The 27,386-nt window shown below is 42.0% G+C and overlaps 1 protein-coding gene across 4 annotated transcripts in view; it reads right to left on the reverse strand.

Annotated features, from left to right (window-relative positions):
• Window positions 1-20,419: 20,419 nt before the first annotated feature.
• MAGI2 (membrane associated guanylate kinase, WW and PDZ domain containing 2) overlaps window positions 20,420-27,386 on the reverse strand; it is a 2,816,921-nt gene continuing 2,809,954 nt past the window's right edge. For all 4 annotated transcript variants that reach the window (XM_086967329.1, XM_086967327.1, XM_086967326.1 and 1 more), the window contains one exon: window positions 20,420-23,327. In XM_086967329.1, the coding sequence (XP_086823455.1) occupies window positions 22,528-23,327 (800 nt within the window). In that variant the 3' untranslated portion in view covers window positions 20,420-22,527. The remainder of the gene's footprint in view (window positions 23,328-27,386) is intronic.

Here is a 27,386-nt window from a genome sequence, read left to right on the forward strand (position 1 = left end):
TACACAAGGACACATGCGGAAACAATTAGAGGATGACTTAACACGACTAGAGACCAGCCTGCTCAGTTGGGAACAAGACGCGGTCATTGGCACTGATAGCCCGCTGGCGGAAGCTCAGGCAGAACATACACGCCTCCTAGAACGGCTACGCATTATCAATTACGCCGCCCACTCAGCACGTACACACCACCTGACCAATAGGCCTGGCAATTATTGGCCTGGCTGATTTCACAGGAGGATCGCGCAGCCCCGGTGGCGGCGATACATGTAGACGGGAGGGGACTATTGTACTCACAGCGTCACATTCATAAAGCGTTCACGGCCCACTATGACGCTCTATATCGCTCTCGGCTCCACGACCCACACCCTGACATAGCGAAATATCTTTCCCCCCTTCCGATGCCGCATCTGACCACTGCACAACAAGACGAGCTTGGGGCCTCGCTTACACCGGAGGAGCTCCGCGAGGCCATCTTTAACCTGTCCAATGGCAAGTCTCCTGGTCCTGACGGGTTACCGGCCAAATTCTATAAGGCTGGCTCTGACATTCTTATTCCGGAACTCCTGAAGGTGTACGCTGCGGCTGCAAAGGACTCCTCTCTCCCTCCCACGCTTAATGAAGCCAACCTGATATCCATACCTAAACCTGGCAGGGATGGCACACAAGTGGGCTCTTATCGCCCTTTGGCCCTCCTGAATACGGACTACAAGATACTTGCCTCCAAGCTAGCCAGGCGACTGGCTCCTCTGGTCCCGCTTCTGGTGCACCACGATCAGAACGGCTTCGTCCCAGTGCGACACACCTCTTATAACATCCGTTGCCTGTTCCGTTTACGGGAATATGCTGTCCGACGCTGGCCGCGAGCGGGGTGTCTAGTGTTGGACCTCGAGAAAGCGTTTGATTCTGTGGAGTGGCCGTAACTGAGGGCTGTAATGGAAAAATTCGAACTGGGAGACGACTATGAGAACATGGTTGACCTGCTCTATCACAGACCCATGGTCCAAGTCCGCACTGGCAAACTGCTCTCCGACGCCATCCGTGTATGAAGGGGTACTAGGCAAGGCTGCCCCCTGTCCCCCCTGCTGTTCTCCTTGGCCATGGAACCCCTGCCTACAACTCTCCCGACACAGGGAGATGAGTGGGGAATCCCGATGGCTGATGGCATTCATGTGATCTAACTGTACGCGGATGACCTGCTACTATACGTCAAGGATTTGACCAATGTCCCAAGATCTCTAGCTGACATTTTCCGAACCTTCAAAAACATGTCAGGATTGCGAGTCAACTGGTCCAAGTCGGGAGCCTATTCCTTCAGCCCGGACACGCCCGAAGGCGATATCCGCCTTGGCGGTGAGAGGCTGCAATGGTACCCCACTACATTCCGCTATCTGGGAATCCACATTTACTGGAACCCAACAGACGTCCTGGAGGGGAATCTGATGCAGGCGATAGCCTCTATTCGTGCCCAGATCGGCTTTTGGAAGACTCTGCCCCTGAATGTGCCTAGTCGAGTGGCGCTAGCTAAGATGATTGTACTATTTCGCCAACATTCTGACGTATGTTCCCAAAAAGATGTTTCGGGAACTGGAGGTCCTACTACGCGGTCTCGTCTGGAATGCGGGCCGACCTCGCGTGGCACTGAGAAAACTATACATGACCACTGAATTGGGAGGCCTGGCAGTTCCCAACATGGAACTGTACTACCTAGCGGCGCAGCTACAATGGGTGTCGGAATGGCTTTGCGGTAAAAACCTGGGCGACACTGCCACGGATACCGCCACTTGGACCCAGACGCAGGTTTGCACATTGTTCCATCCTCTGACCCAATCCCCCTGTCCTTCTCAATTGCACCTAGCAGTAGCGCGCAGGTGCTTCCTTCGATGTCTACGGCTCACTCGGGCAACGAAGCCATATGCTCCGATACTCCCTCTATTGGGCACTCCCGGGGCAACAGGAGCAGTGACAGAGGCCCTACTAGCCAGCTGGACACAAGCAGGAGTGGAAACGCTGGGAGACCTCTACGCGGACGGGGCACTACTTTCTTTTGCGGATCTCGCCACGAGCACAGACCTCCCGGCCGGGCAATTCCTATTACACGCGTCCCTCATGCATATGCTGACCACCACCTGGGGCGATATGTCTGAGGAGTTGCCGATGCATCACTTCATGCAGTATTTGCATGTCATGGGCAACGGCTCCCACATAATACATTGGCTGGCGCAGGCCCTACTGATCTATACGCACCTTCCACCTCGCAGCTAAGGGAGAAGTGGGCAGCCGATAGAGGAAGGGACTGGACTGACAAGGAGTGGGCGATGGTACGGGCTGGACCGACTAACATCCCACGGAACCCCCGTTTCAAGATCATCCAATTTTACATCTTGCACCGAGCCTATCTCACACCCGACAAGATTAACAGATACTTTGCAGTCGCTGACACTGCCTGTCAGCGATGTTCCCTGATAAGAGCGGATATCCTTCATATGCTTTGGCAATGTCCTAGTATTCAAACATACTGGGACGAGGTCACAACACTACTCACGCAATGCACCGATGAACACGTGCCGCGAACATGGGAGGCCTGCATCCTGGGACTCTACAAACGCACGAAGCTGAACAAAGTACCGACAAGGTTCTGGGATATGGGTCTGATCACAGCTAAACGCTTACTTACCAAACACTGGAAAGCCAACGCCCCCCCACATATACAACACTGGTACACGTCGTTCATTAATTGGGCGCGGGCAGAGAGCACGGTACTCCTCCGGGAGGAAACAGCGGGCCTCCCGAAATTCCCCATTGTGCAACTCTGGGACGATCTCCTTAAATCCTTTCAACAAGCCTGTCTGGAACAGGGGATAACTTGAGATGACATGACCCAAAACTACCGCATTGACACAAGGCACTGTGGGACGCCGCTACACTCGCTACCTCCCTCACCCCCCCTCCCCTGGTCAACACCATACCCAAGCCAACACTAGAGCTCCTACCGTCCCATGACACCGCACATGCTGGAATCGCACCGCACCCACATTCACGCTCTTAACCCTATCGCCTGCACCGCACGCTTAGTTGACGAGGACAGACTGACTTTTTCTTTTAGGCCTGTCACGCTTCCCACGCGCCGAGCCCTGGCCACGCCGCCAGACTGTGACCGCTGACCTGGCTGCACTCTGGCGATGTTATCCATGGGCCTCGGCTCAGACTCCCGCACACCCACACTGCTGTCCTGCCACATCCCGCCCCAGGTCCGCTGACCCCCCCCCTACTACGGCTGCAACATCCCAACACACACGGTCTGCGGGACACGACTGAGGCAGGTACCCTTTCGGAACCGGACGACCGAACCTGGGCGAAGTTTCTTGCCACTGACATTTATACCTGCATTACCGCCATTGGAGGGCTCCACACACGACAGGTCGCCAGACACATCAACCTCGGCAATGACGGTCTCTGCCTGACGCCGCCAGCCACATGAGAATACTCCCTTATCGTAGTGAGCTATACCATTATATGCCTGTAACCATCGTAGTGGCATCTCGGATGAACAATTACCAGTTCCCCTATCACCAGTCCACGCAGTGACTGACAGAGGTAACTTTTAACTGGCTCTCACGATGGACGTGGACTATTGCCCATATGGTACAGATGCCGGAGACGCACTAAAACACCTACAGCAACACACAAAAAAAAACAACAACAGGCCTGCTTCCTAGATGTGCTGTGTATCACGAGATGTCTGCATGCTCATACAATACTACGCCGCCGGACCCCAGGGTTGCCGGCCGAATGGCTGTGTTATCTCACTGGTATTTCATCTGATCACCATCCTATGCTGCCGGCCCTTGAGGGTTGTAGGCTATATGCTGTGTAAATGAAGTCTTGTACAATAAAGGTCTTTAAATATAAAAAAAAAAACATTTAATGCCATTCTAAATGGCATGTAAATCCTGGACACCTGGTTAGGGGCAGAAATTATTCCAGTATATAAGAAGGAATCTCCCCTCCTGCCCACCAACTACAGGCCAATCAGCCTGATTGATATAACCCAGAAGCTCTTTGCCAGGATTGTCCTGGAGTGCCTCCAGTCTTGGGTGGAAGAGCGTGAGATCCTGAGTCCACACCAGGCCGGCTTCCACAAAAATATGTCTACCATCGACCAAAGTTTCAGGCTCCAATTATTATATTGGAAGACGGTAATAATAGAGGGTGGGAGCCTCTACTTGATTTTTGTTGATCTTAAATCAGCTTTTGATTTGGTGCCCCGTGAAAAATTGTGGGCAGTTCTAGAGCAATTGGGCATCCCGCCCTATTTGCTCTTTTTGATCAAGAGATTGCATAATTTGAAATTTCACCTGGGTGAGATTTGGGAAACATGGAGAATTTACTCCTTGCTTCCCAGTAAACAGGGGTGTAAGGCAGGGGTGTGCTTTGGCCCCCACCCTGTTTTGTCCTTTTAATAATGCCCTGGTAGACCAATTAAATGAGGTGGACAACATCGATGCCCCAAAGCTTGCCCGTGGCAAAGTGCCAGCAAGGATGTTTGCGGACGGCACCTTGCTACTATCTAAATCGCCAATGGGCATTCAAAGGACACTTGACAGCTTCTCTCTATTTTGCAAGAACAGGGGTTTAGAGATCAACACACTAAAAACCGAGTACATGGTATTTAACCCTAGTAAAACATCTCACCCTAATCCCACTATAAATGGTATCCAGCTAGAGAGGTTAGCTGTCTTTGATTCTCTGGGTGTGACACTAACGGAAACGTTTGGGTGGGGCCCATAGCAAGAAAAGGCAGGCCTAAGGTTAGCACAAATGGCAGGGGGGCTAGCAAAACTCTACAGGAACTCCACATCTAGGCAACCTGGCCCACGAGAAATACAAAGTCCAAATTAGGAGTCCTTTATTGTATGGGGCATAACTTTGGAGACACCTCCCTGTACGTAGATTGCCCAAAACCGAGAACAAGTTTATGAGGCAGCTCTTGGGCCTACTGCAAAGCACCCCCTCACCCCCATACGTATGGACCTCGGCATAAGACCCATAGATGATGAGATTGGATTGCACCCCCTGACCTTTTGGCATTGGCTATGGGCGACCCCCGAGCTGATAGTCTATCAGTCACAACTTAAAGTGATCATGGGGCTCCCAGGGGCGGGTAAGCTACCCTGGTTCATACACATAAAAGATCTGTGTTGTAGACTAGGCCGACCGGACTTATGGACCCTCTCTGAGTAAGTGTCCCCGATTATATCACAGCTCGATCTAGTTAAAACCTATAGACAGTTCAGATGGGCCGAAACCCATGGTGGCATAAAACTAGGCCACTTAACTTCTGACTTTTTTAATATTTAGATCAGTATTCATTTGAGCTCTTCCTTGATGGTGTACAACCGTTTACGGCAAGGAAACTTTATGTTCACTTTAGATTGAGTTGCTTGCTGTTTAACGCATTTACAAAGAACTGGCCCAAAGATTCCCCTGTTAGTTGTCCTGACTGCAATAGCCAAGAAGAGACTCCCATCCATGTTTTCTTTTTTTTGTCCAGAATATGATGTACCCAGGAGGTACTGGCTCCTACCAATTTGCAGGAACCTTGGGTTCAGACAGTCATGGGAAGCTTTTAGAGTCTTGAGAACCGACACTCATCCTCCGATTATTTTTGCTGTGTTTCTGTTCCTTAACTCTATGTGGCACAGGTGTCGCAGTTTTTAACTTCCCCCTCATAAGATAATTGCCCCTTCGCCATTTCCTATTGTCTTGATCTTACTAAGAAATCTAATCAATGTTTAATTTGTTTTGAAAAATGTTCTTCAAAATGTTAATATATCTTTTTAACTGTTATGAATTGTGTCCAATTTACTGTATTTGGCTATATCTTGTAATGTCCATTGATGTTTTTATTGCCTAAAATTAGTGTTGTATGTATTTTATGTACTTGCTTTTATGGTCTATAAGATCAAAATAAAGCTTGGAAATGGTAAATGGCTTGACCTGCCAACTGCAAAACCCGCGAAGGAAAAGAGTGATTAGTTGGGGTAAAATTGGAAAGGCAGAGGGACCATTCACAAGATTGCAACTAGACTTCATAGAGTTGCCACCGTCCAACAGTTTGAAGTATGTCCTTGTCATTGTTTGTCTGTTTTCTCGATGGGAAGAAGCATATCCCACAAGAAGGAACAACAGCATCAAAGTTGCTAAATTAATTTTAAGAGAGCTTATCCCCAGATTTGGATTTCCAATCACTTTGGAATCAGATAGAGAACCTCATTTTAATAATGAGATAATTAAACTAATTTGTGAAGCTTTCAAAATAGAACAGAAGTTGCATTGTGCCTACAGATCAGAAGCCTCTGGAATAGTTGAGCAGCTAAATGGAACAATAAAATCCAGGATAGGAAAAGTGTGTGCATCCACTTCACTGAAATGGCCTGATGCTTTGCCTATTGTATTTATGAGCCTTAGAGGTATTCCTGACCGGCTAACAGGACTAAGTCCACATGAAATCCTCATAGGAAAAGCAATGAGACAAGCATTTATACTGGGAAACAAATTGATGAATAAAACTGATGATGTAATATTGGATATTGCAAAGGGCTGGCTGATCTGGTATGTTCTGTGTCTCATCAGGTTGTAGAAGATCTAAATGCAACACAGCCAAATCAAGCTCATGATTTGTGTCCTGGTGTTGGAACCCAGGTGGAAAGGACTTCATCAAGTCATATTGGTCACGACAACAGCAGTGCAGTGTGCTGGGATTCTGTATTGGATCCTCCCCAGTCATACGCTAAAGGCCCCAAGCCCACCTGATCGACCAAAGCAGCAACTGGTAGAGCAAAGAAAAGCAGCAGAAGCTGAAGTCGAAGAAATCAGAGAACCAGATTTTGAAGAACACATTGACGATGAACAACCAAGTAAAAGTCAAGTAGAGTGGGCACCAGTTACTGGGACTGAAGAAATTGCTGTGGAGACCATAGGAGAGCTTGAACTTGATAGACCAGAACAAAGTAAGAAAAAGACAGAAGAATCCATTGCAGAAATCCTAGATACATCCCAGTCAGAAATAGAAGGAGTTCATTGCAGAAAACCCAGATCAAATTGAGCTGCAAGAAGAAGACTTGAAATCTATTGCCAAAGATTCAAACCAAACTCAGTTAGGGAAAGAGAAAGAATCAGCTGAACAAAATGTAGATCAGAGGCAGACAGAAGAAGAAAAGAGGAAATTAGAAAGTCAGGAACAAAAACAAACAACAAAAGAAGACAAGGTAGGGAATTCAGAATGAACCCAACAAAGAGAAAGAGAAAATAAAAGGACACTTGAAATAGGTGAAGACGGTGAAAGGGCACTACAGACAAAAAGAGTTAGAAAGGGAGATCACTGGCCAAGTGGAATGAAAAGACTGAAACACATCCTATGAAGAAAAACAGGGAAACAACTAGAGCAAATAAACGAGATATCAAGTCAGGCAGAATAAGAACAAACAAGAATAAGATCATTTAGATTGTCAAAAAGAGCAAGGGTATCGAATAGAAAATATAAGGCTCCAGAGTGGACCTACATTATATTGGAAGATTTTGAAAATCTTGATCTAGCAGATGAACCAGAGAATAACGAAGTTAAAGGATCCGATGAAAGGGATCTGAGACCACCTTAAAAAGTCTTTTGTACAAAGAGCGGATTCATTGGGAAATTATCAAAAGGAGAAAATAAAGTTAAGAGGGAAAGGACTGACCAGAAGCTGACAGCCTTGGAAGTATGTGATCACACAAAGATTTTACCTATTTTATTTCAGAATGAAACCAAATTTAGAATTAGTTTTAGAACTTAAAATATGGCAGAAGTAAGAGGGGTTAAACATCCAAAATCTAACTTAAAACAGAGATGTGTTAAATGTTGTCTATGTAGTATTACAATATTAATATTGGTGTGGTTGGTATTATCACTTGTGATACCTGTCTTAATGGTAACTAATAACCAGAATGACATAAATGTAAGTGTGAGGGTAAGTGTGGTTACTAAGAGAACTATTACTACTGAATTAACACAAGTGGACAAAAACATGTATTATCATGATAAATGAAATAGTGATTTGTCATTAAATGTATTCAATAAACTTCTTTCGCATTATGTGGAAACAACTGATGTGAGTGATTGTTATATTTGCATGAAACTACGTACGTCTGTCTCGGAGGGTGTGACCTATCACCTTCTGCCATTAACTTATTGTGTGTCTTTTAGTGTGGTAACTAGTTTGTTTTACGTTACTGGTAAGTTCCAATATTTCTATAGTAACGTAGATTTAGTCTTTTCAGAAATTCCTGTTAGAAGAAATAGGAATCCAGTACTAAGTGCAAGAAATGCAGAGTTTATGGGTAAATTCTTACTAACTACGACCCCCATAGACATAACACATGCACATAGAAATAATTTTACATGCCTTTTGCCTGATGAAGAAAAGGATTTTCTAAATTTAGTAGAAGAAAGAAGGCAGGATTTCCAAAAGAAAGCGGTTGAGCAAAAGTTCCATGTACCCCCATGGGCTGCTTTAGAAGGGGATTATAAGAAAGGCGAGGTTCATGCTGCAATGTCCCTGAACTTGTCAAAACAGGGGAATTTCTGTCTACATAGATTAAAGATTGATTATAATAGTTTAACCGCTTAACCGTGGCGGCAATTTAGCGGATTGGGCGGGGCTGCGCCGGTCTACGGATGTGCACAGCACTAAAGAGGTAGTGCTCACGACAGCCGTTGGCCGACAAATGCAAGGAAGGGGAGATTCATTGGTACTAGCAAATGTGAACATACCTTCCTAATAATGGGGGGATGGGGATTAAAAGGAAGAACTGATCCCGAATTTCCGTGAATATATTATGTGTGCAGTAAAAATGCCTATTACAGATTACCTGCACAATGGTATGGCAGTTGTAACATTGTCAATGTATTTCTGAAGGTATATCACATTATTAAGAACAATTAAATGAATTATATAAGTAAAGAACTAACAAGAAATAGAAGACCACATTTTTCAGAAATTATAGGCGATATATTTAGTGCATTGATACCGTCAGTTGGGGTTACACTAAATTCTCATAAAATACGTCTATTGTCCACTGTAGTTAATCATTTATCAACCGATACTGCTGGAGAATTCTTAATGATCAAAACTGAAATGGTTGCGATCAGACATATGGTTTTGCAAAATAGACTTGCCCTTGATATTCTTTTGGCAAAGGAGGGTGGAGTCTGTGGGATGTTGAAAGTTCAACATTGCTGTACATATATCCTGGATAAAAGTAACGGTATTGATGGATATATCAAGAATATTACAAAGATTCATAATGATTTGAGCCAACTGGAGGTTAACGGTGCATGGGAACATTTTTAGAAAAAGTCTTTTAAAAATAGGTAACTGGTTTTCCACTCTTGGGAGTAGTTTATTAGGAAAGATACTAATCCCTATGATTTCAATAGCACTAGTAATATTAATGATAGCAATGACCTATAAATGTTATATGGGAAAAATGAGAAAATGGTCAGTATTTGAAATAAAGAACAAAAGAATGGGAAGAAAGAGAAAATGGGAGGAGATAGAATTAGAGCAAATGAAAGACAATTTGTATGGTAAAATGAAGGAAATTATTATAAAGGAGAAGAATAAAGAATGTGTAAAAACTAACGTAGACACTAAGATTTAAAGTTACACTTGGCAATTGGTAATGATGGGTATTTTATGACAGCTCTAAAATGCCATCAGAGGGGAGATTGATAGAGCAAGAATTCGAAGAAAAGAAACTTGCTCAAATCAACCTCTCGTTAACCATCTACTAACAAATAGAGATTAAAAAAAGAAAATGTACATACACACAACATTCATACAAGGGGAAAAAGGCTTTCTGCTTGCTTAAATAACAAAGAATAATTTGCTGCGTAACTAAAATCCTGCTTGAAACCAAAAATCGTCTTGTGCATGTGTGACCTAATACCGCGTAATAATCATGTGATTAACCCATGTGAGAGGGAAACCCTCACGCATGCACAAGGAGTCACTTACTGTAGGTCTTGAGGTACCGCGTGCCTGGCATATGCTTGCCTGGATTTATAAAGAGTTGTCACTGCTAATGCTTTTGCTTAACAAAGGAGAAAATAACATGGGGTAGAGTAGGAGAGGGTGGCGAACAGTGATAATAACATATTTGAGAAAATAACAGTGTGCGTTTGGGCCTGATGTGCAAAGCCAAAAGCAAAGATGGCGGTTGAGACGTAACGCAAATTGAGTCTGCGCACTGAAGGTTTTGGAGTGACCTGGTGACGGTATCATTGACATGCTGCCAAGAGCAAACGGTGAGATGCCTATAAATGTTTCTTAACTGAAGAATTATATAAATTTGTATCTAAGCTATGTGTGTGAAAGGAGGTTTTTCTGGAATATGAATACATTAAATGGGAAGGGATTACTAGACAAATAATTAGTTAAGAAAGCATGAGGTGATGACAACTCCCCTGCCCTTGCCTAATCGCAGAGCAGGTTTCACCAATACTTGCAACTTTTGAGGGTGGGAAATGCATAATTAAAGAGTATAACTTGAGTGACTAAAAGTTTAGAATTATTAGAAGGAAGGTGACTTTGATGCTGAGTGAGGAGTGGGCGAGAGCTGCTGCTGGAGAAGAACAGACTGGGAAGATTCAGTACTGAAAGAAAGCCTGTTTAGATTGAAGAATTGCAGAAAAACATCGAGAAGGGAGAGAGTTTACGAGAGGGATGCGCTCCGGTGTGTCGGGCTCTAGAGAAGTATAGAAAGTATATTCCTATCCTGCACATGTCCTAAAGTCTTTGTCTCCTGAATCCTTATCAGGTGACTTCCACCAATCCTTTTGGCCAGGGGTTGGGTTTCCCATTTCACCTCTCGGTAATTACATTCCGGTCTTAAATTTACATAATTTATTTTGCAAATGTATGATATATTATGTCTTTTGTCTCCCCGTCTATCCACTCCAAATGCATTGAATTGTTGAATTGATCTATTAATTGAATGTATTTGATTAATGAGTTTACTTTCCAATGAAAGTTGATGGAGTTTGCACTTTGACTCTGTATAAATGAGCATTCATTTTGAATGAGTTATTAGATAAAATTCATTAAATCTTACCTGGAGTCTGTGATTATTTTATTGAAAATGATAAGTTAAATTAGTTAAATTGTTAATATCACCATCAACTACTCGACTAATGGTCCATTGACCAAAGGAAGAGTGCTGATCTGTGAGGATTAGTTAGGCACTAACTAATCGAGATCAAAGTGAAAATAAAACGTATCCCACAGCGAAACAGTCAGGAAATTTGAATGTGTTCATGGGTCCATTTTTGAGTAATTTGTTGATTGTGAAATGTTCATCCTGGCCTTTCGCTGGATCAACCCAATCAGTGTTTATTGTCTAATGAGGGAAGAGACTATATTTAATATTGTGTTTAATCCATAGGTGTTTTTGGCTGGAGGCATGGTAGCTCTATTTTGAGTCAGAGGCAGGATTGGAAAAGACGACTGCTTGTTGAGGTATATCTCAGTTCATAGAGAGATCATATGAGAGTAGAAACATATTACATATATCCATGTTGTGTTCTCTTATTGTTTTACAGGTCTCCTATTCCCAACTTTTCATTTCCTAATTCCCTTCCGTCGCTTGATCGCCCTAATACTCTGGTTTTCAGAGTTGGGGATGTCAAGAGGTGGACATCTTTGTGCACCACCCAAATTCTGAGGAGTTCCTATCTGATATTCCTGAGTGCCTAACAGAATTACGCACCAAAGAAACATACCTTCTCCCGATCAGGGTGATTCATTAGGATGGCGCCTATGGAAGAAATGCTTCACTCATTGGTATTAGTGCAACAATAGTTAGCCTCCTCCTGAGCTGAAACAACAGCTCTTAGAGAGAAATTCGAGAAACAAACCAGGAACCCTTTTGATATTTCAACGTACCTCCACCCATACCTCTAACCCAGAGAGGTATGCTGGTGAGTCTCAAAAGATACATGTGTTTTTGACACAGATTATGTTGCATTTCTCATGCAAACTGGCTTCTTTTTTTAATAACGACTCCAGAGTAGCATTTGCCATTTCTTATTTGGATGGTGATGCAGCTAATTGAGCAGTGCCTTTAGTAAAGACGAATGATCCGGTGCTCTCTGAATGGAATGCTTTTCCCTGCAAATTCGAATGAGTTTTTGAGAGACGAGCCACTCCGTTCAGTGCTGACAGAGAATTGTTGGAGTTAAGACAGGGAAAGCATGATTAAGTGACTTATTTAACCACTTCTAATTGTTTAGTAGAGGAAACAGCGTGGCCTGAAGAGAGAGGATGTCACTCTACTATCAGGGAATGCGGGTTGAAATGAAGGACCTCCTAGCCCAAATTGACCCTCAGCCATCTAAATGTATGGATTTGATTAATCTAACCTCACATTAGGATTATCTGTTGACTGAGAGGGGGAATAAAAAGAAAGGAGATAGATCCTATGTAAGATTTGACAGAGGTATTAGGAGACCATTAGTAAATAGCAAAATATGTACAGAACCCATGAAAGTGGGGGTAATTAGAGCTCATCTGTCGAGGGAAGAAAAATAGAACTGCTGGATACATGGGTTATGCATGTATAGTGGAAAGAAACAACATTTTGTAAGAGTATGTACTTTGGAACTAAAATCTCAAGGCCCCTTCTCTTCTAGTAAAAAGGTAGCGGTCTCTGTTTTGTGTAAAGAATAACCCTGGGCGTAGTTCGCAAAGTAGCGCTACGCGTAGCTACGCTAAGTGCACTGCGCACTATGCGAGCTACCTGTTGACCTACACGAACTGTGTAGTAGCCAGTTCGCACTGTGCAAGATGCCGTTTTCAATGATTGCACAGTGCGGACAAGCATCCGGCACTGGGCAATCATTGAAAACGGCATCTTGCACAGTACGAGCTGTAGTTTTCTGCTGCTCTAGTAGATTTTTACTCGAGCGGCAGCTTTCTCAACGCGGACTGGTAGTTTCTCATCGCGAGTGGTCACAAGCATTCCAGACCACTCGCAATGAGAAACCTGACCTCCTCGCATTGAGAATCTCGCCGGGAGGTTTATTTTCCACGCTCGCAATAGGCAACTTGATGTTGCTGATCGCGAACGAGGAAAAAGTCTTGCTGGGATGTCATTTTGCTTGCTCGCAGTCGCCAACTTGACGTTGAGGACCGCGAGCAAGCAAAAAATTACCGCAGCACTACGCTACGCTACGCGTGTTTGCACTGTGCTACTTGCAGTTCGCGTAGTGCGAAGTAGTGCAAACTTCGCAAACTCTGTGAGCGTAGCGTAGTGCTCTGCCCAGGGTTAGTAAAGAACTTGATTCATGCAATGTCCAAAGGTCTTTACCTCTAGTAGATTATGATTGGAAAATCCTTTCCCTATCCATACCTGATCTTAAGGATACTGAATCACACATCTTGCCTCCCATGCGTCTTAATAGTAACCATCAACAACATCTGGTGTTGGTTATGATAGATTTGGGAGCCACAAGTAATTTAATTGATCATGGCTTAGTCCAAAGATTAGTTTTAAGGAGTATTCCTCGAGAGGTTCCAGAAAAGGCTTTGGCCCTGGATGCCAAATCACTGAAATCCGATCCCATCACTGAACAACCTGAACCGGTGGGGTTAACAGTGACAGACGACAAAAACAGAGGCATATTCAAAGTATCTCGCTAAACACAATTGAGGGACCTCAATACGAGATAATTTTGGGAATGCCTGGGCTATGGCAACATAACCCTACCATGGAAGCACAAAACAATGAGATTCTTGTTGGAGGATTTCAGGAAACACTGTTTGCAAGACGCCTTTTCTCAGGCATCAGCGTTAGCACATCCCCTTTACATTGCCACTGCAGCTGAGAAAGACGTTGTCTTACCTTTGGTTTATGAACCATATTGCAAGGTTTTAGTGAAGTACAGGCAGAGAGACTCCCTTTTCACAGGCAAAATGATTGTAAGATTGACTTGGTGGCAGGGGCCATGATCCCTTCTTTTAGAGTCTATGCGTTATCGAGGCCCGAAACTAAACAATTACGAGAGTACATAGACCATTACATAGACCTTGGTTTTATACTGCCTTCCTGTTTCCCCGCAGCCTTCCCTCTTTTTTTCATATCTAAGGCAAATGGCGATTTGCGGACTTGCATAGACTACTGCATGTTGAATAAAAACACAGTCAGGAATAGATCCCCCTGCCACTCATCTCGGTGTTGCTAGACCAGGTAAAAGAGGCCACCATTTACACCAAATTAGATCTAAGAGGGGCATATCGTCTGGTAAGAATGTAAGAGAAGGGATGAGTGGAAGACAGCATTCAAAACACAATATGGTCTTTTCGAATATTCTATGATGCCTTTTGGGCTATGAATCGCCCCTGTGCCTTCCAGTATCTTCTGAACGACGTGCTTAAGGAATATGTGGACAAATTTGTGGTGTTCTAAATTAACGACATATTGATTTATTTCATCAATGAAGAGATGCATGAAAAACATGTTGTTTTGATACTGCGAAAATTAAGAGAACATCATTTGTTCTGTAAATTGAGCAAATGTGAGTTCCATGTGCATGATGTTGAGTTTTTAGTTGTAAAGTTGTGCCCCGCCGGTTTGCAAATGGCTGAAAGAAAGATGCAAGTGGTACAAGAATTGCAGATTCCAAAGAATGTGCTGTATGTAAATTGTTTTGGGGGTTTTGCCAATTACTACCGCAGATTCATCTTACATTTTTCACACGTGGTGGCTCCCATCACGAGACTGCTAAGAAAGGAAGTACCCTTTGTTTGGACCAGTGATGCCAGGGTAGTGTTTTCTTTCCTAAAGACAGCGTTTACCACTTCCCCAGTATTGAAACACCCACAACCGAAAATCCCATTTACAGTGTAAGCAAATGCTTTGGATGTGGCTATTGGAGCTATTCTTTTCCAAAGAGACAAACAAACAGGACAGGTACATCCAGTGGTGTATTTGTCAAAGAAATTAAATACTGACAAGATGAACTACACTATTGTGGAAAAAGAACTGCTAGTCATTAAAAAAGCCTTCCAAGAATGGAGGCAATATCTGTGGGGGGAGTCTCAGCCCGTTACTGTGTACACTGACCACAGAAATCTCCAATACATGAAAACAGCAAGACAGCTCTCACAAAGACAAATGAGATGGATGCTGTTCTTTGCTGAATATGACTTTAACGTTACAGAACGTCTGACACCTTAACCCAGCAATACTCTAGTGATGGTCCAAAGAAAGGAATCCTAGAGACAATCATTAGTCCCACAAAGGTACTATGTGTGATAAAGGTGGAAAACGGCTTGGAGGAAGTAAAAAAGCAAAGGCCACCAACATTCTGGAAGAAATGGGTTGACCTAAATATCCACAAAATGCTAAAACAAGGATTACCCTTCTATAAAAACAAGCTGTACTTGCCTTCCCAGGAATTCCGATTAAAAGCATTGAATTTGTGTCATGAATCCATCCTTGCAGGTCATCTAGGGTGCTTAAAATCTAAACACTCACTAAAATGTCATTTCTATTAGGACTCTTTATCGACCGACATAAAAATGGGGTGGCTCGGTGTGAAGCATGTGCCAGAGCTAAAGTAGGACAAACAAAGACAAAGGGGAAGCTCATACCTATGCCCACCCAAGTTCAACCTTGGCAAAATGTCAGCATGTATTTCATCACAGGTTTGCCCATGGATCAAGGCTGTACTGCCATTCTAGTGGTGGTGGATAGCCTTACCAAAATGGGACACATTATACCTTGCAAAAATCTAACCACAGCTGGTCAGACTGCTCAATTGTTGTTGACTCTTGTAATTTGATTACATGGACTCCCAAAGGTAATCATGTCCAACAGAGGACTCCAGTTTAAAGCTCGATTCTGGAAAATGTGGTATACAGCCTTACAAATCGAAATGGTACTGTTTTCCAGCTTCCATCCACAGACGGATGGACAAATTGAAAGACTCCATCAAACCCTCAAAAAATACTTACGTTTCTACACCAACAAAACATGGGTATAATTGTTATGGTTGGCAGAACTGGCATACAAAAGCTTGAGTGCGGAGATTCCAGGCATTCTTTCTTCAAAGGCAGTGATAAGAAACTCAATTACTGGCTCCATTTTTCTTTGCTTTTCCTCGACCCGGTTGGGGCACTCCGACTTCCGGGTAGGGAGTCCTATATGTTACATCAATGGCAGTTTGATTTTTGAATAGGATTCCTACGGGCTATGTAATGAACTCATAATTCTACAGTTATTTTCCAGGAAGTCTTCTCCCCCTTAAATGACTACTGCATTATACTCATTTGTGTATCTTCTCCACTTGTGGAATGCGAGACATTTCGTGAACCACTTTTCTTTTTAAAACACAGAACTACGAAGGCAATAATTTGGAACAGTTGTGAATCCGTATTCACCTAACTATCTTTCTACAATCTCATTTTGGGCATCCCTTTTTCTATTTTCCTATGCATGATTTTGGTATGTATGACTGTTGCATGAGCCAATCAGTGTTTACTGTCTAATAAGGAAAAAGATTATATTTAATATTGTGTTTATCTTCATATGTGTTTTTATGGCTTCAGACATGGTAGCTCTATTTTGAGTCAGAGGCAGGATTGGAAAATATGACTACTTGTTGGGGTATAGCTCAGTTCATAGTAAGATCATATGAAAGTAGAAACGTATTACATATATCCTTATTGTGTCTCTCTTTGTTTTACCGGTCTCCTATTCCCAGCTGTTTCTTTCCTAATTCCCTTTACTTGCCTGACTGCCCTAATACTCCGGGTTTTCTAATCAAAATTGGGGATGTCAAGAGATGCACATCTTTGTGCATCACGTAGATTCTGAGGAGGTCCTATATCCTATGTGGAAGAGGTGTGGCACAGCGGCCAGGGTGACTGACGCCAGACGCTGGGGATCACGGTTCGTTCCCCGGCACCGGCGGCATGGGTCTGCCCAGCACCATGTGACTCCGGGCAATAGCTTGCCTAATCTTCCCGATGGCCCCCAGCGCCGAGAAACCTGGGGTATCTGTGCGCTTTACAAATACAGGATTAATATTATTATTCATGAGAGCCTAACTGCTCCTTTTTACCGAGAAAGAAGGTTATTCTTTATGCAGTTTTTGCTTTCATCTGAGAATGAAGGCTGGTACATACAATTGTTATGTGTTAAGGTAACACTGATATCCCAGTGGCAAAATAGTCTTAGACATAAACATTTTGAAAACTTTATAGTAACACCCAAATAAATAGTTAGTACACAAGTTCAACCAATGAATACCAGAAGCAACTTTATCTGCTGCAAACGTGGTCCTGGCAAATCTCCATAAGGAACATGGGAAAATTGTTTTAATTTGAAAAACCACATTAACTTTTGATATGTCCTTCGACCTGATCCTTGGTGCCCTGAGATTGAATTTATAATCATATGATGAGGAAGAAGAGCTCTCTTTAGAGGTCAGATCAATCCAAGAAATGTTCTTGATGTTGGGTGAGCCACTGAAAGCATTTCTATACTAACCTTAATCTCCAATGTTCTTTGCTTTTCTCAATTCCGTAGAATCTATCTAGGGGAGAGAGAACAAATATTCTGCTGATGGGAAGTGCTGTCTTGAACTTTCCTCAAGTGGAAATTCATTGAGAGCAACATATTTAATGTACAGGATTGAAGTATAGCTAGTAATGTTAGCATTAATGGCTAAAATTCTCCCTCCCTCTTTTGTGTTGAGTCCACTAAATAATTTGTTAATGCGATGAATGGAGCAAAACCTTGACAAGCAATGTGATCATAATTGATAATCATTGATGTTCATTTATCTTTATTTCTTGGTTTCAAAATGTATGATATGAAGGGTTTGCTAGTTTGTGTGAGAATATGGAGAGAAATGCAAATTAGATGGTGAGGCCATGTTACCAGAGCATGCAACTTGCTTCTTTCTATTCTTCTAATCTTCAGGAGAGCCTGTGCCTATGTGATTGATTGTAAAAACCTGTTGCCTTCTTGACAAGAGGATGCACAAGCAGAAAAGATTGAGAGCCAGATTTAGCAAAGTGCTGTGTTTCCTTGCATTACACAAGGTAATGTAAGGGCAACAATAAAGTCAGATGTATCCATCCACACAAGTCCACCTTATGCCCCAGGAAAACATTTCATAGGTGGCACTTGGGTGTTCCCGTGCATCCACCTATAGATTTTGGTGCATTTCCAGATTTACCATGAGTAGGAGATCTGGGAATGCATCAAAATGCTGCGCCTTCCCAGGGAAGGCGTAATGAGGAGAAATATTTGTATTTCTGCTATTTTTTTCTTCTTTCTACAAGTGCAGCATTCTGTACAAAAACAGTCCTGCTTTCAACGCAGGCACCCTTGCACCATGATGCAAGGGTGCCTGTGTTAGCGCTAGGCAGCAATATGTGCGCCAGTGTAAGGAGAGGACAGGAATGCGCCATCCTATGTTACATTTCATGCAGCACAGCAAATATTGAAAAATCTGCCCCAACATTTTTGGGTTCTTCTCTTACATATAATACATTTTTCCTATTTCTAGTCCCACTTGTTCACATGATAAATGGTTAAAACAAGGTAATACATGAATTCCCTTCTCCTATTAACATATACACATCACATATGGTATGAGATCTAACAGACCACACATACTGATAGCCAGGGGCATAGCTTGGCCAGTAAGATTGAGGGAAGGGGCGTGAACTTCAGATTTTCCAACAATCAGGCTGGTTCAAATACATTACATGAAAAGCAGGGCATGAGTGGGGCTTAAGGGGCAGTAGAAAGGGAGAACAGTGCAGATTATTAGGGTTATTTAAAACTCGAGGGCATATTATCAAGGACAGGCGATACATTATCGCCGCTTTTATCGGCAGGAAACTGCCAATAAAGCGGCGATAATGGCCTTGATGATATGCTCTATGAATTCCAATCGAAGCCCATGTAACATGGGCTTCGATTGGAATTCATAGAGCATATTATCAAGGCCATTATCGCCGCTTTATCGGCAGTTTCCTGCCGGTAAAAGCGGCGATAATGTATCGCCTGTCCTTGATAATATGCCCCTCAATCTTTTGTAAAATAAAGACCTTTAAAACAGAAATGAGTGTGTATGTGTGTGTGTATTTGCCTGTGTGTGTCTGAAAAAATCCTCACAATACTTAAAGCACATGTACCTAACAATTTACTATAAATTACATTAATTAGGCAGGTGTAACCCCCGAAGCTACGTCCCTGCTGACATCCATTCATTTGCATTCAATAGTGCAGCAGTAACATTTCTATTAGAGCAATCAGCGTTTCATAACTACAAACCTAGCCGTGTCCTGTTTGCGGTTCTGGAGAGGAGTCGTGTGATAACACTTAACAAGCAAGGGCATTGGGCTCCCTCCTTTAAATCTCTGCTGTTTTTAGACACGAGGCTTTTTTCGAGAGATGAATTTTTATAGAAGTAGCCCCTAGGAAGTAGGGACTTGAGCAAAAAAAGCACTTACCTTTTGTTCAAGTGAGTAATCCATCCGAAGACTTTTGTTGTATCTCATGCTGCATGCATGGTGTGGTCACCTTCATTTTTACTCCCCTATTTTCACAATGGGTACTCTTCTCAGGTTAAAATGTGTCATGCTTTGGCTAGCATGGTTTTTTAAACACTATGGGGCAGATTTATGTTAACTGGCGCATCCCCAGGGATGCGCCAGTTAACGTGCGCCACAGCTCCGCCACCCATGGTGCGCCGCATTTATAATGCGGCGCACCATGGTGCAAAAACGGCACCGATGCGTGACGCATCTGTGCCGGAAATATGGCGCATTGCTGGAGTTGTGTCACAAGCGCGACGCAGCTCCAGCAAGGCTCGGGGTGCCTTGTCTTCACAATGTTGCATCAAGCCTTACGCCTGCTTCAAGCAGGCGCAGGGTTTTGACGCAGCATTGCCCTGAAAGTGACTGAGTGAAATCTCATAAATTTCACTCAGCCACTTTCAGGAGGCGTTCCTGCGCAGGAACGCCCCCCCACGCAGGAACGCCTCCTTATGGCGCAGTGCTTTACAACGTGACGCATCTCCTAGATGCGTCACATTGTAAATAGGGCGCATTGTTTGCGCCGCAGTTACGTCAAATAAAGTGACGCAATTGCGGCGCAAAGAGGCGCAACGGCCTCATAAATCTGCCCTAATATGTGTTAAATTAATAAAATATGTGTCATGTTTTGCCGTACGATTGATTCTTTTCTAGATTAATTAATTCAAAGCACACAATTGAGGAATACCGCCTTTCTAAATTGTTTACTATGATAACTCAAACTCAGACAAAAACAGACTCAAAGGAGAAAATCAAACCCATTTTTGGATATATATTTTATTTGACAGTGTTTTAGAATATCATACAGTAAACAAGATTTCTGTAAAAGTTATTTATCCATAGTGCTGCGGTTCATAAAAATAGTTGCTCACTTACAGCCTTTCTGTGACTATTAATACATGGAATTATATTTATAGAGATACAGCTGTACAAGGTAATCTCACAGCTAACACTACACAGAAATATTATTTTGAGTGGGAGTCAAATGACGTGCTCTTTTCATAGGTTATCGATTACAACCGCACAAAGCAATTACTGCACCACCAGTCGCAGTCAACTGTGCAAATTAGAATTTATGCAAGCGTAATCTAGTTTTGTTTAACCTTTGTATGAGTGGGTAATTGAATTAAGGATTTAGGGACGTGCAGCTACACTACCGAAGCATTGTCTGAAACCAGATTCAAAGAGGGAATTGCAAACTTCCAGTTAAAAGTATTCAGACTAGACTTTTCTAAATTCAGTTTGCAAACCGTTAGCTAGGTTTGTGCTTTTTTATTTGTTGGAAATGGAGTTTGTCAAAGCTGCTGATTTTCTCATGAGCCACTTATAGCCATGTCTTTGTTTTTATGAAGGCTACACCTTAAAATAAAAGGTGTGCTTAGCATTGGATCATAATGCAATGGCTTTGCGCTGGCTTTTTGTGTGGTTAGCCACCCTAGATCATTCAGCATCTAGAGTTGTTCTAAAACTATTGTTTTATTTCAACATAGACTTTTAAAATATGACCCCTTTTTTTAAGAAGCCAGTGCTTTAAAAATAAAATATGTAAATGCTTTATACCATACCCGGGACTTCTATCGGGTATAGTTAATCTTTTTAGATTATTCAGAATTTAGAGATGTTGAAAACATATTTTTTGAAACTATGCTACTTGTATCTCTGTACACAAAATTGGCATTTAGAAGGAACGTGATTCAGCAAAAACTTGTTCGTCCTTCTTTTCTTAGCATGGGGGGGGTGGATTCAGTAACGTACAGCAATAAGGCGGAGAGAAAAAAGAAGTCTTGGAAACAGGGGAAAGTGAGTCAAGATACAGAGATATTAAAGGAATGTTAAAAGAAGAACCTTCGCACATATAATTCAATAAAAAGTGTTTGATTGCTCATGGTACTGATAGGTAATAAAGCTTTTAACAAAATATTTTTGAAAAACGGGTAGATGATTTTCTCAAAAAGCAATGTAGGGCAAGGGAAATGTGTATCTATGCTGTAGGCAGGGTGGCTTGGCCAATGAGTAATCTGCTGCTTCTCCTCATGGGACCACAGAAGGAGTATGAACTTTAGCAACTGAGGATTTGTTCGAGACCTGAAAGAATTCTAGGAACCTGAAGAAAATGAAGTTCGATAATTGCCTCAACTTCATCTAAAGAAGATCTCCCTTTTGCTGTACATATATGTGGGTGGATCAAAAAAGATAGCAGTAAAAACAATACCTCATCAATTCATCCTCTGGAATTTCCATCTATCCCGCATCGGGCAATGATGGCGGGGCAAACCAGTGGATTAGTCAAAAATGTTGACGCTGGAAACATGGCATGGGTAAACAGTTTCAAATGTTAACCCCTGTCTAGATATGTTGAAAGCAGTATATTTACAACACCATATCTCAATGAAAAGACTTATTTCCTTCTCAGCTTCGGTTTGCTCAGTGCAGTTGTTGTTAAGGCGATGTTCCAGTTGGCGGTTGCTCTAAATGTGGCCAATGTCTTGCTACAAAGTCTGGATGAAACCCACACCCTTCATGCAGTGGGGAAGTACTAAAGCTACACTGCACTGTCCTTCTTGGGTGTCTTTTGTGGTATTTTGGTTCTTCCATAGCTGCCAAAGTCCCCAGAATAGATTTGAGGACTTCAGGTACAGTTTAAAATCTCCTCCTGACTGCTGTACATGCTCTTAATTTTGAATATATTAGACACTGTGCACATTCTCATGGAAACATCAAACAAATGGTCAAGTCCTCAAGGTTTTGTGTTTCTATAAATGTGAAAATTAAAATAAATTAAGGTAAAACTTAAATAAAAATAAATGTGAGACAGACGTTAAGAAGAACACTTTGAATCCTGCAAAACAGAGCCAGCAGGCAAAAGTCACCGATTCATCTGCTGAGTGCAGAAGTGCCAGCCTTGAGTACACTAGGTAGCTTGTCGGAACCAGGGATCTTCCAGGGCCCTGGTGAGACAGTCGCCTTCCGTGCTGTGGGGTTGATGGTGCGACTAGCGTAACTGAAATGAGGACGTCCCTCACTGGATAATGCGCTGCCTTTGACATTAGTTTCTCTCTGTTCCTCGGCCAGGGCACTTTCACGAGAACCAAGGGTATTGCTGCTGTGCATCCTGCCGGCACTTTTTGCATCTGATCTGGATTGTTCAGCAGATGCCTTCTTCTCACAAGCCTGGGAAGATTTGACATCCTCTTTTGTGCAGAAGGTCCCCCCGGTGTGTGCTTCCGGGGATCTAGATCTTCTGCTTCTGGCCTCTTTACCTCCAGAATACATATGATTCCCTGCTCTGGAGTCTTTCGGCTCATTATTTTCATCTCCTCTCACATCAGAGGTGGGCCTGCCACCGTCCAATGTCTTGTGTATGGCCTCCAAGTGTCCCTTCTTTACTGCCTCTTCACGCTTAGAGCGGTCAGCCTTTTTGGGGCTCGCTGAACGCTCGCGTGTCTCACCCAGTCTTTTCTTTCTATGGCCGGTTCCAGAAAGCTCCTTTGGTGTCCCCGCGTCATGCTCCCTCTGGATATCCCAGGCTAGCTCTGGGCTTATCTTATGAGAAAGGTCAGAGGGCAGGGCTAGATGCGATGAAGGTAATGGTACGATCACGTCATCGAAGGAGACAGCTACTTCCGACATCCCTGTGGAGGTGGCAGAGGGAGGGGTCCAGGAACTTGATTCGTCTGTTGCAAGAGGAAAAAAACAAAATTAGTCTATGTATCACATAAATTAAGGTTTTTAAAAGGCTTGTTTCACAAACTGTTCAATCTGAATGGTAAATATTAAAAATGATAATCTAGGTTTGTCTTTATCAATGTTTGGACTGGCAGCAATCATGAATTTACTACTTGTCATGTTGAGCGTGGGCACGCACATGCTTGGCATTTGTGTCAGTGCCCTTCTGTCTTTCTCTGAGCTTTTCTGCAATCTAATATGCATGCTTCTGCAAGCAGAAAATGAGCTCCAAAAACTACTGAATGCAAGTCGCTCTCCAAGTCAAACACATTTAAGAAGCTAATAATCAAACAGAAAAAAACACGTAACAATTTCTTTCTTTTTTCGGACAACAACAATGGCAATATATTGAGACTAATTTAACTACCATCATGCAGCACATTACACAGTACACGAACAACAGAGTCAGTTTTTTTTTGACGAATCACACGAACGCAAGACGACAGAGGACTAAACAAACCGGGAGCTAAATCCCCTTTTGTATGAAACTCAAGCGAGTAAAAAAAATGAAAATGATGGCAAAAATCTACTACTTCACAGAAAATTTAATTCAAAAGCAGATTGGAATATATTATCCTTAAATCATCATTTCAGCAAATTCTGGCAAAACCATCATTTTTGCTCGAGGAGAAGCATACACAATTCTTCACCCTCTGATGGGATTCAATGAGCAATGTTCAATCTCCTTTGCTGCTACTGGCATCTGCAAGAGACCAAGGCTTTGCTTTAGCCCGGCCCTTAATTTGCATGAGAGAATTTACTCGAACTCAGTCAATTCAGCAGATGCTCCTAATGCGGTGTGTTGAAATGCAATACTTTTTTCACATCTACTAAAGCAGGGCACTCTGCACCTAAAGCATGAATTTATCTGAACTAGAACGAAAAGGAAGCGTTTGGAGAGTGAATTAAATATTAAATGAATGCGATAGCTTTCATGAGTGAATGCTTGGTCAACAAGCATCAGTACACATCTCTTCACTCTCAGTTGCTACCCATGTCCTTTTTAGGTCTCCTATGCAATGGATGCGCTGTTGCTTGGAAGAGATATTCTAAACAAGGCACTAGGGGGCATATTAGCAAGGAAGCCGCTTTAGCTGCACTTTTTGCCGATAAAGCGGCAATTTTTTTATCACCCAATTACCAAGCTGTCACTAACAGCAGTTAGCAACAGCTTCCAGGCTATAGCGACCGGTTTGGCGTCCGCTTTGCATGTCAGCGATTTTTATCGCTAATGACATGCAAAGTGGGCGTACCCAAACTGGTAGCGACTGAAATCACTACTTTTATTTTTTTCTTCTTTCCTGTGATACTTGTTGAACCTCTTGCCATGTGAAGCAACTTTTTATTGTGTCACACACACTTCAAAGAAGCCCTTTTCTCCTAGGAAATGGACTCGAAAAAAAGAAAATATCTGGCTGCGTCATAGCACTTTTTAAAATTAGTTTCAGCTACACTGCAAAGCAATGGTTCTGCTGTACATTATGGCTACAAAATATTCACAAAGACAATAGCTCACATAGGCAAAACCTATTGGCTTTACCAATTTTTGTTTTAAATTGTTGTGCATGGTCTAACTAACCATTTTCCATCTTTTCCTCACATCTTTCTCTTCTTGACCCCTGTTCTCAATCCTATCCTTCCCTTTTATGTTTGGGCAGTGGTAACCCTTAAGATTCCCCAACATAAATTGTAAAGTCAGTTTGTGTTCTCCTATTTCCACTCTCCCTCTTTTTTACAATATTTTGTGGGGGACCCCTTCTGTACACTCATTCTCCCACATCCCTTTCGCCAACCTGCCTTCCTCCATGCTTGTCCACTTATCTATTTATATACTTCTCTTCAGTTACTTTTTGAATTATTTTTTTACGGGCTTCATCCTTTTTAGGGACTGCATAAATAAAATAAGGATTACTAAAGTCCTCACCATTTAAATAGCCTTTCTTTATTCTAACATCCATTTAAAAAAAAATGAATTGATAAACTTTCAATTCCTTTTTGTAAGATCTGTTGACAGTTTTTTCTATACGTTCGCAACATTAAAGCAGTTTTTCACAACTGGGATTTAATGAGGGCTTCACATCTACTTGTTCATTGAAAAACAGTTTTATCGTTGTTTTTAAATAATATACATTATTTGTTTGACTATTATTGTTGTTTTTTCGATCGGATCTCACTGACCAAAATATGTTTCATTTAGTTTGTTTTTCTCCTAACAAGCAATTCTAAGCTGAGTTTATTGACTTGATAACTACCAGGTTTGGAAAAACTCTGCATTACTTGGAATTCTGATAACTTCCCAAAAAGTTGCATAGGGATCGGATTTTTAATGCTCACTTTTGACCAAGGCCTTAGCAAAGGCCATCTTCCATGTTTTATGCCATTGTGTTTTTCATTAATAAAAATATAAATGCACATTTTCCTTGTGATATAAAAACAACTCAATAGAAAGTGTTATATATATTTAAGTAACTCTGAATGAAATTAATATATTTTATATTTATTTAGAAAAATTGTTTTCTAAATATGTTTGTGATATCACGTTGTAAAATATAAATTAATGTTAAGCCCTCTCTTTTATGAGTGACGGGGCATGTTTCTGGGAATTAATGGAAGTAGTTATACGTTGGTAAGCCTCACTTACAGCAGATGAGCACCTGGTGGAATATGCATAGTCAAGCATGAACTAAGGCAGTGGTTCTTAACCTAATGGCTTCTATGGACCCCCGCCTAATCATTACTGGATCCAGTGGGAACCCCACGAATTCATGATTGGAATCCAGAGACCCCCAATGATTTATCACTGGATTTCAGTGACTCAACCTTAAAAAAGTTAAGTAATACACTAAAAATACAGAAACAAACATTCAGCAAACAAATACAGTAGTGATGAAATATTCACTAACAAGTATAGAAAGTTTTTTTTAAAGTTTTAATTGGAAAGTTGGACCTTTTCTAAAATTAACTGAGGGTAGTCATTGTTCATAGTATATTCTCTTTAATACACTTGCATTACTACGATGGATCATTCTACGGATGTCAATTACATTTTTTTGCCTTCAATTTCAAATTCCTTCACATTTAAAGAGCATTTAAAATGTTCCTTTTTACATTGTTCTTCTTCATTTAGAGGCACTTTATTAATCTGTTAATAATATTAAATTTTCTAAGCGGTTCCGGACATCCTGATTAGGCTTCACAGACCCACAACAGTCCCTTCACCACAGACTTGGAAGAACAGACCTTTTGCATCCTGGAAACAGAGAACAGAACACACTGCTGTATTAACAAGTGATGTGAGAACAATTTCAATTTCTATTGCTTCACCGGAAGAGGTTTTTCATAAATGTCATCCAAATACCTCATTCAAAGCAGTAAAGCATTGCTAGATTTATTTTCTATGGACATTTCTTTGCTTGTCTATGCACTTTCTTGCTCTGCATTTTAAGGATATCTATATCCCATTTGAACTTATTAAAGCCTTTTTCGAACAATTGCAGAATACGTTTGATAGGAAACCATATTCTGTGGAAATAAAACTCTTAGCTCCTTCAAATTTAAAAGAAACACTCCCAAAAACCTTTCATAGAAAATGCCATTTTTTTGCATTCTTATTTTATTTTTCAAACTATTTTTATAGAATTCACTCAAAGACGCTAGAGATTCCATGTAGGCCAACTGATATTTTCTCTAAAGGTATAATATTACCAGCACATGAAACAATCAAACTTTACTTTTATTACAGTTTTTGTGAAAGCTTTTTCTCAATTTGTGATTGCATTCAAATTACTCTTGAACAGACTGCATAAAAGCAGAAGAAATACACATATCTGTTTAAGAATATTTGGTATCTCAAGTCTGTAAGATGTGCCTCCTACACCAAATAGTAACCTGACTCAAGTTTGAGTGTCTGATAGAATTCTTGATGGCTGATTCAGGTAGGCAAGAGGATGCAATGGCCAACCTCCCACAACATCATGTTGAGGTACCTCTTCTGATCAGATGGCATG

This window comes from Lissotriton vulgaris, chromosome 1_1 (genome assembly GCF_964263255.1).
Source record: "Lissotriton vulgaris chromosome 1_1, aLisVul1.2, whole genome shotgun sequence".
NCBI classification, from domain to species: domain Eukaryota; kingdom Metazoa; phylum Chordata; class Amphibia; order Caudata; family Salamandridae; genus Lissotriton; species Lissotriton vulgaris.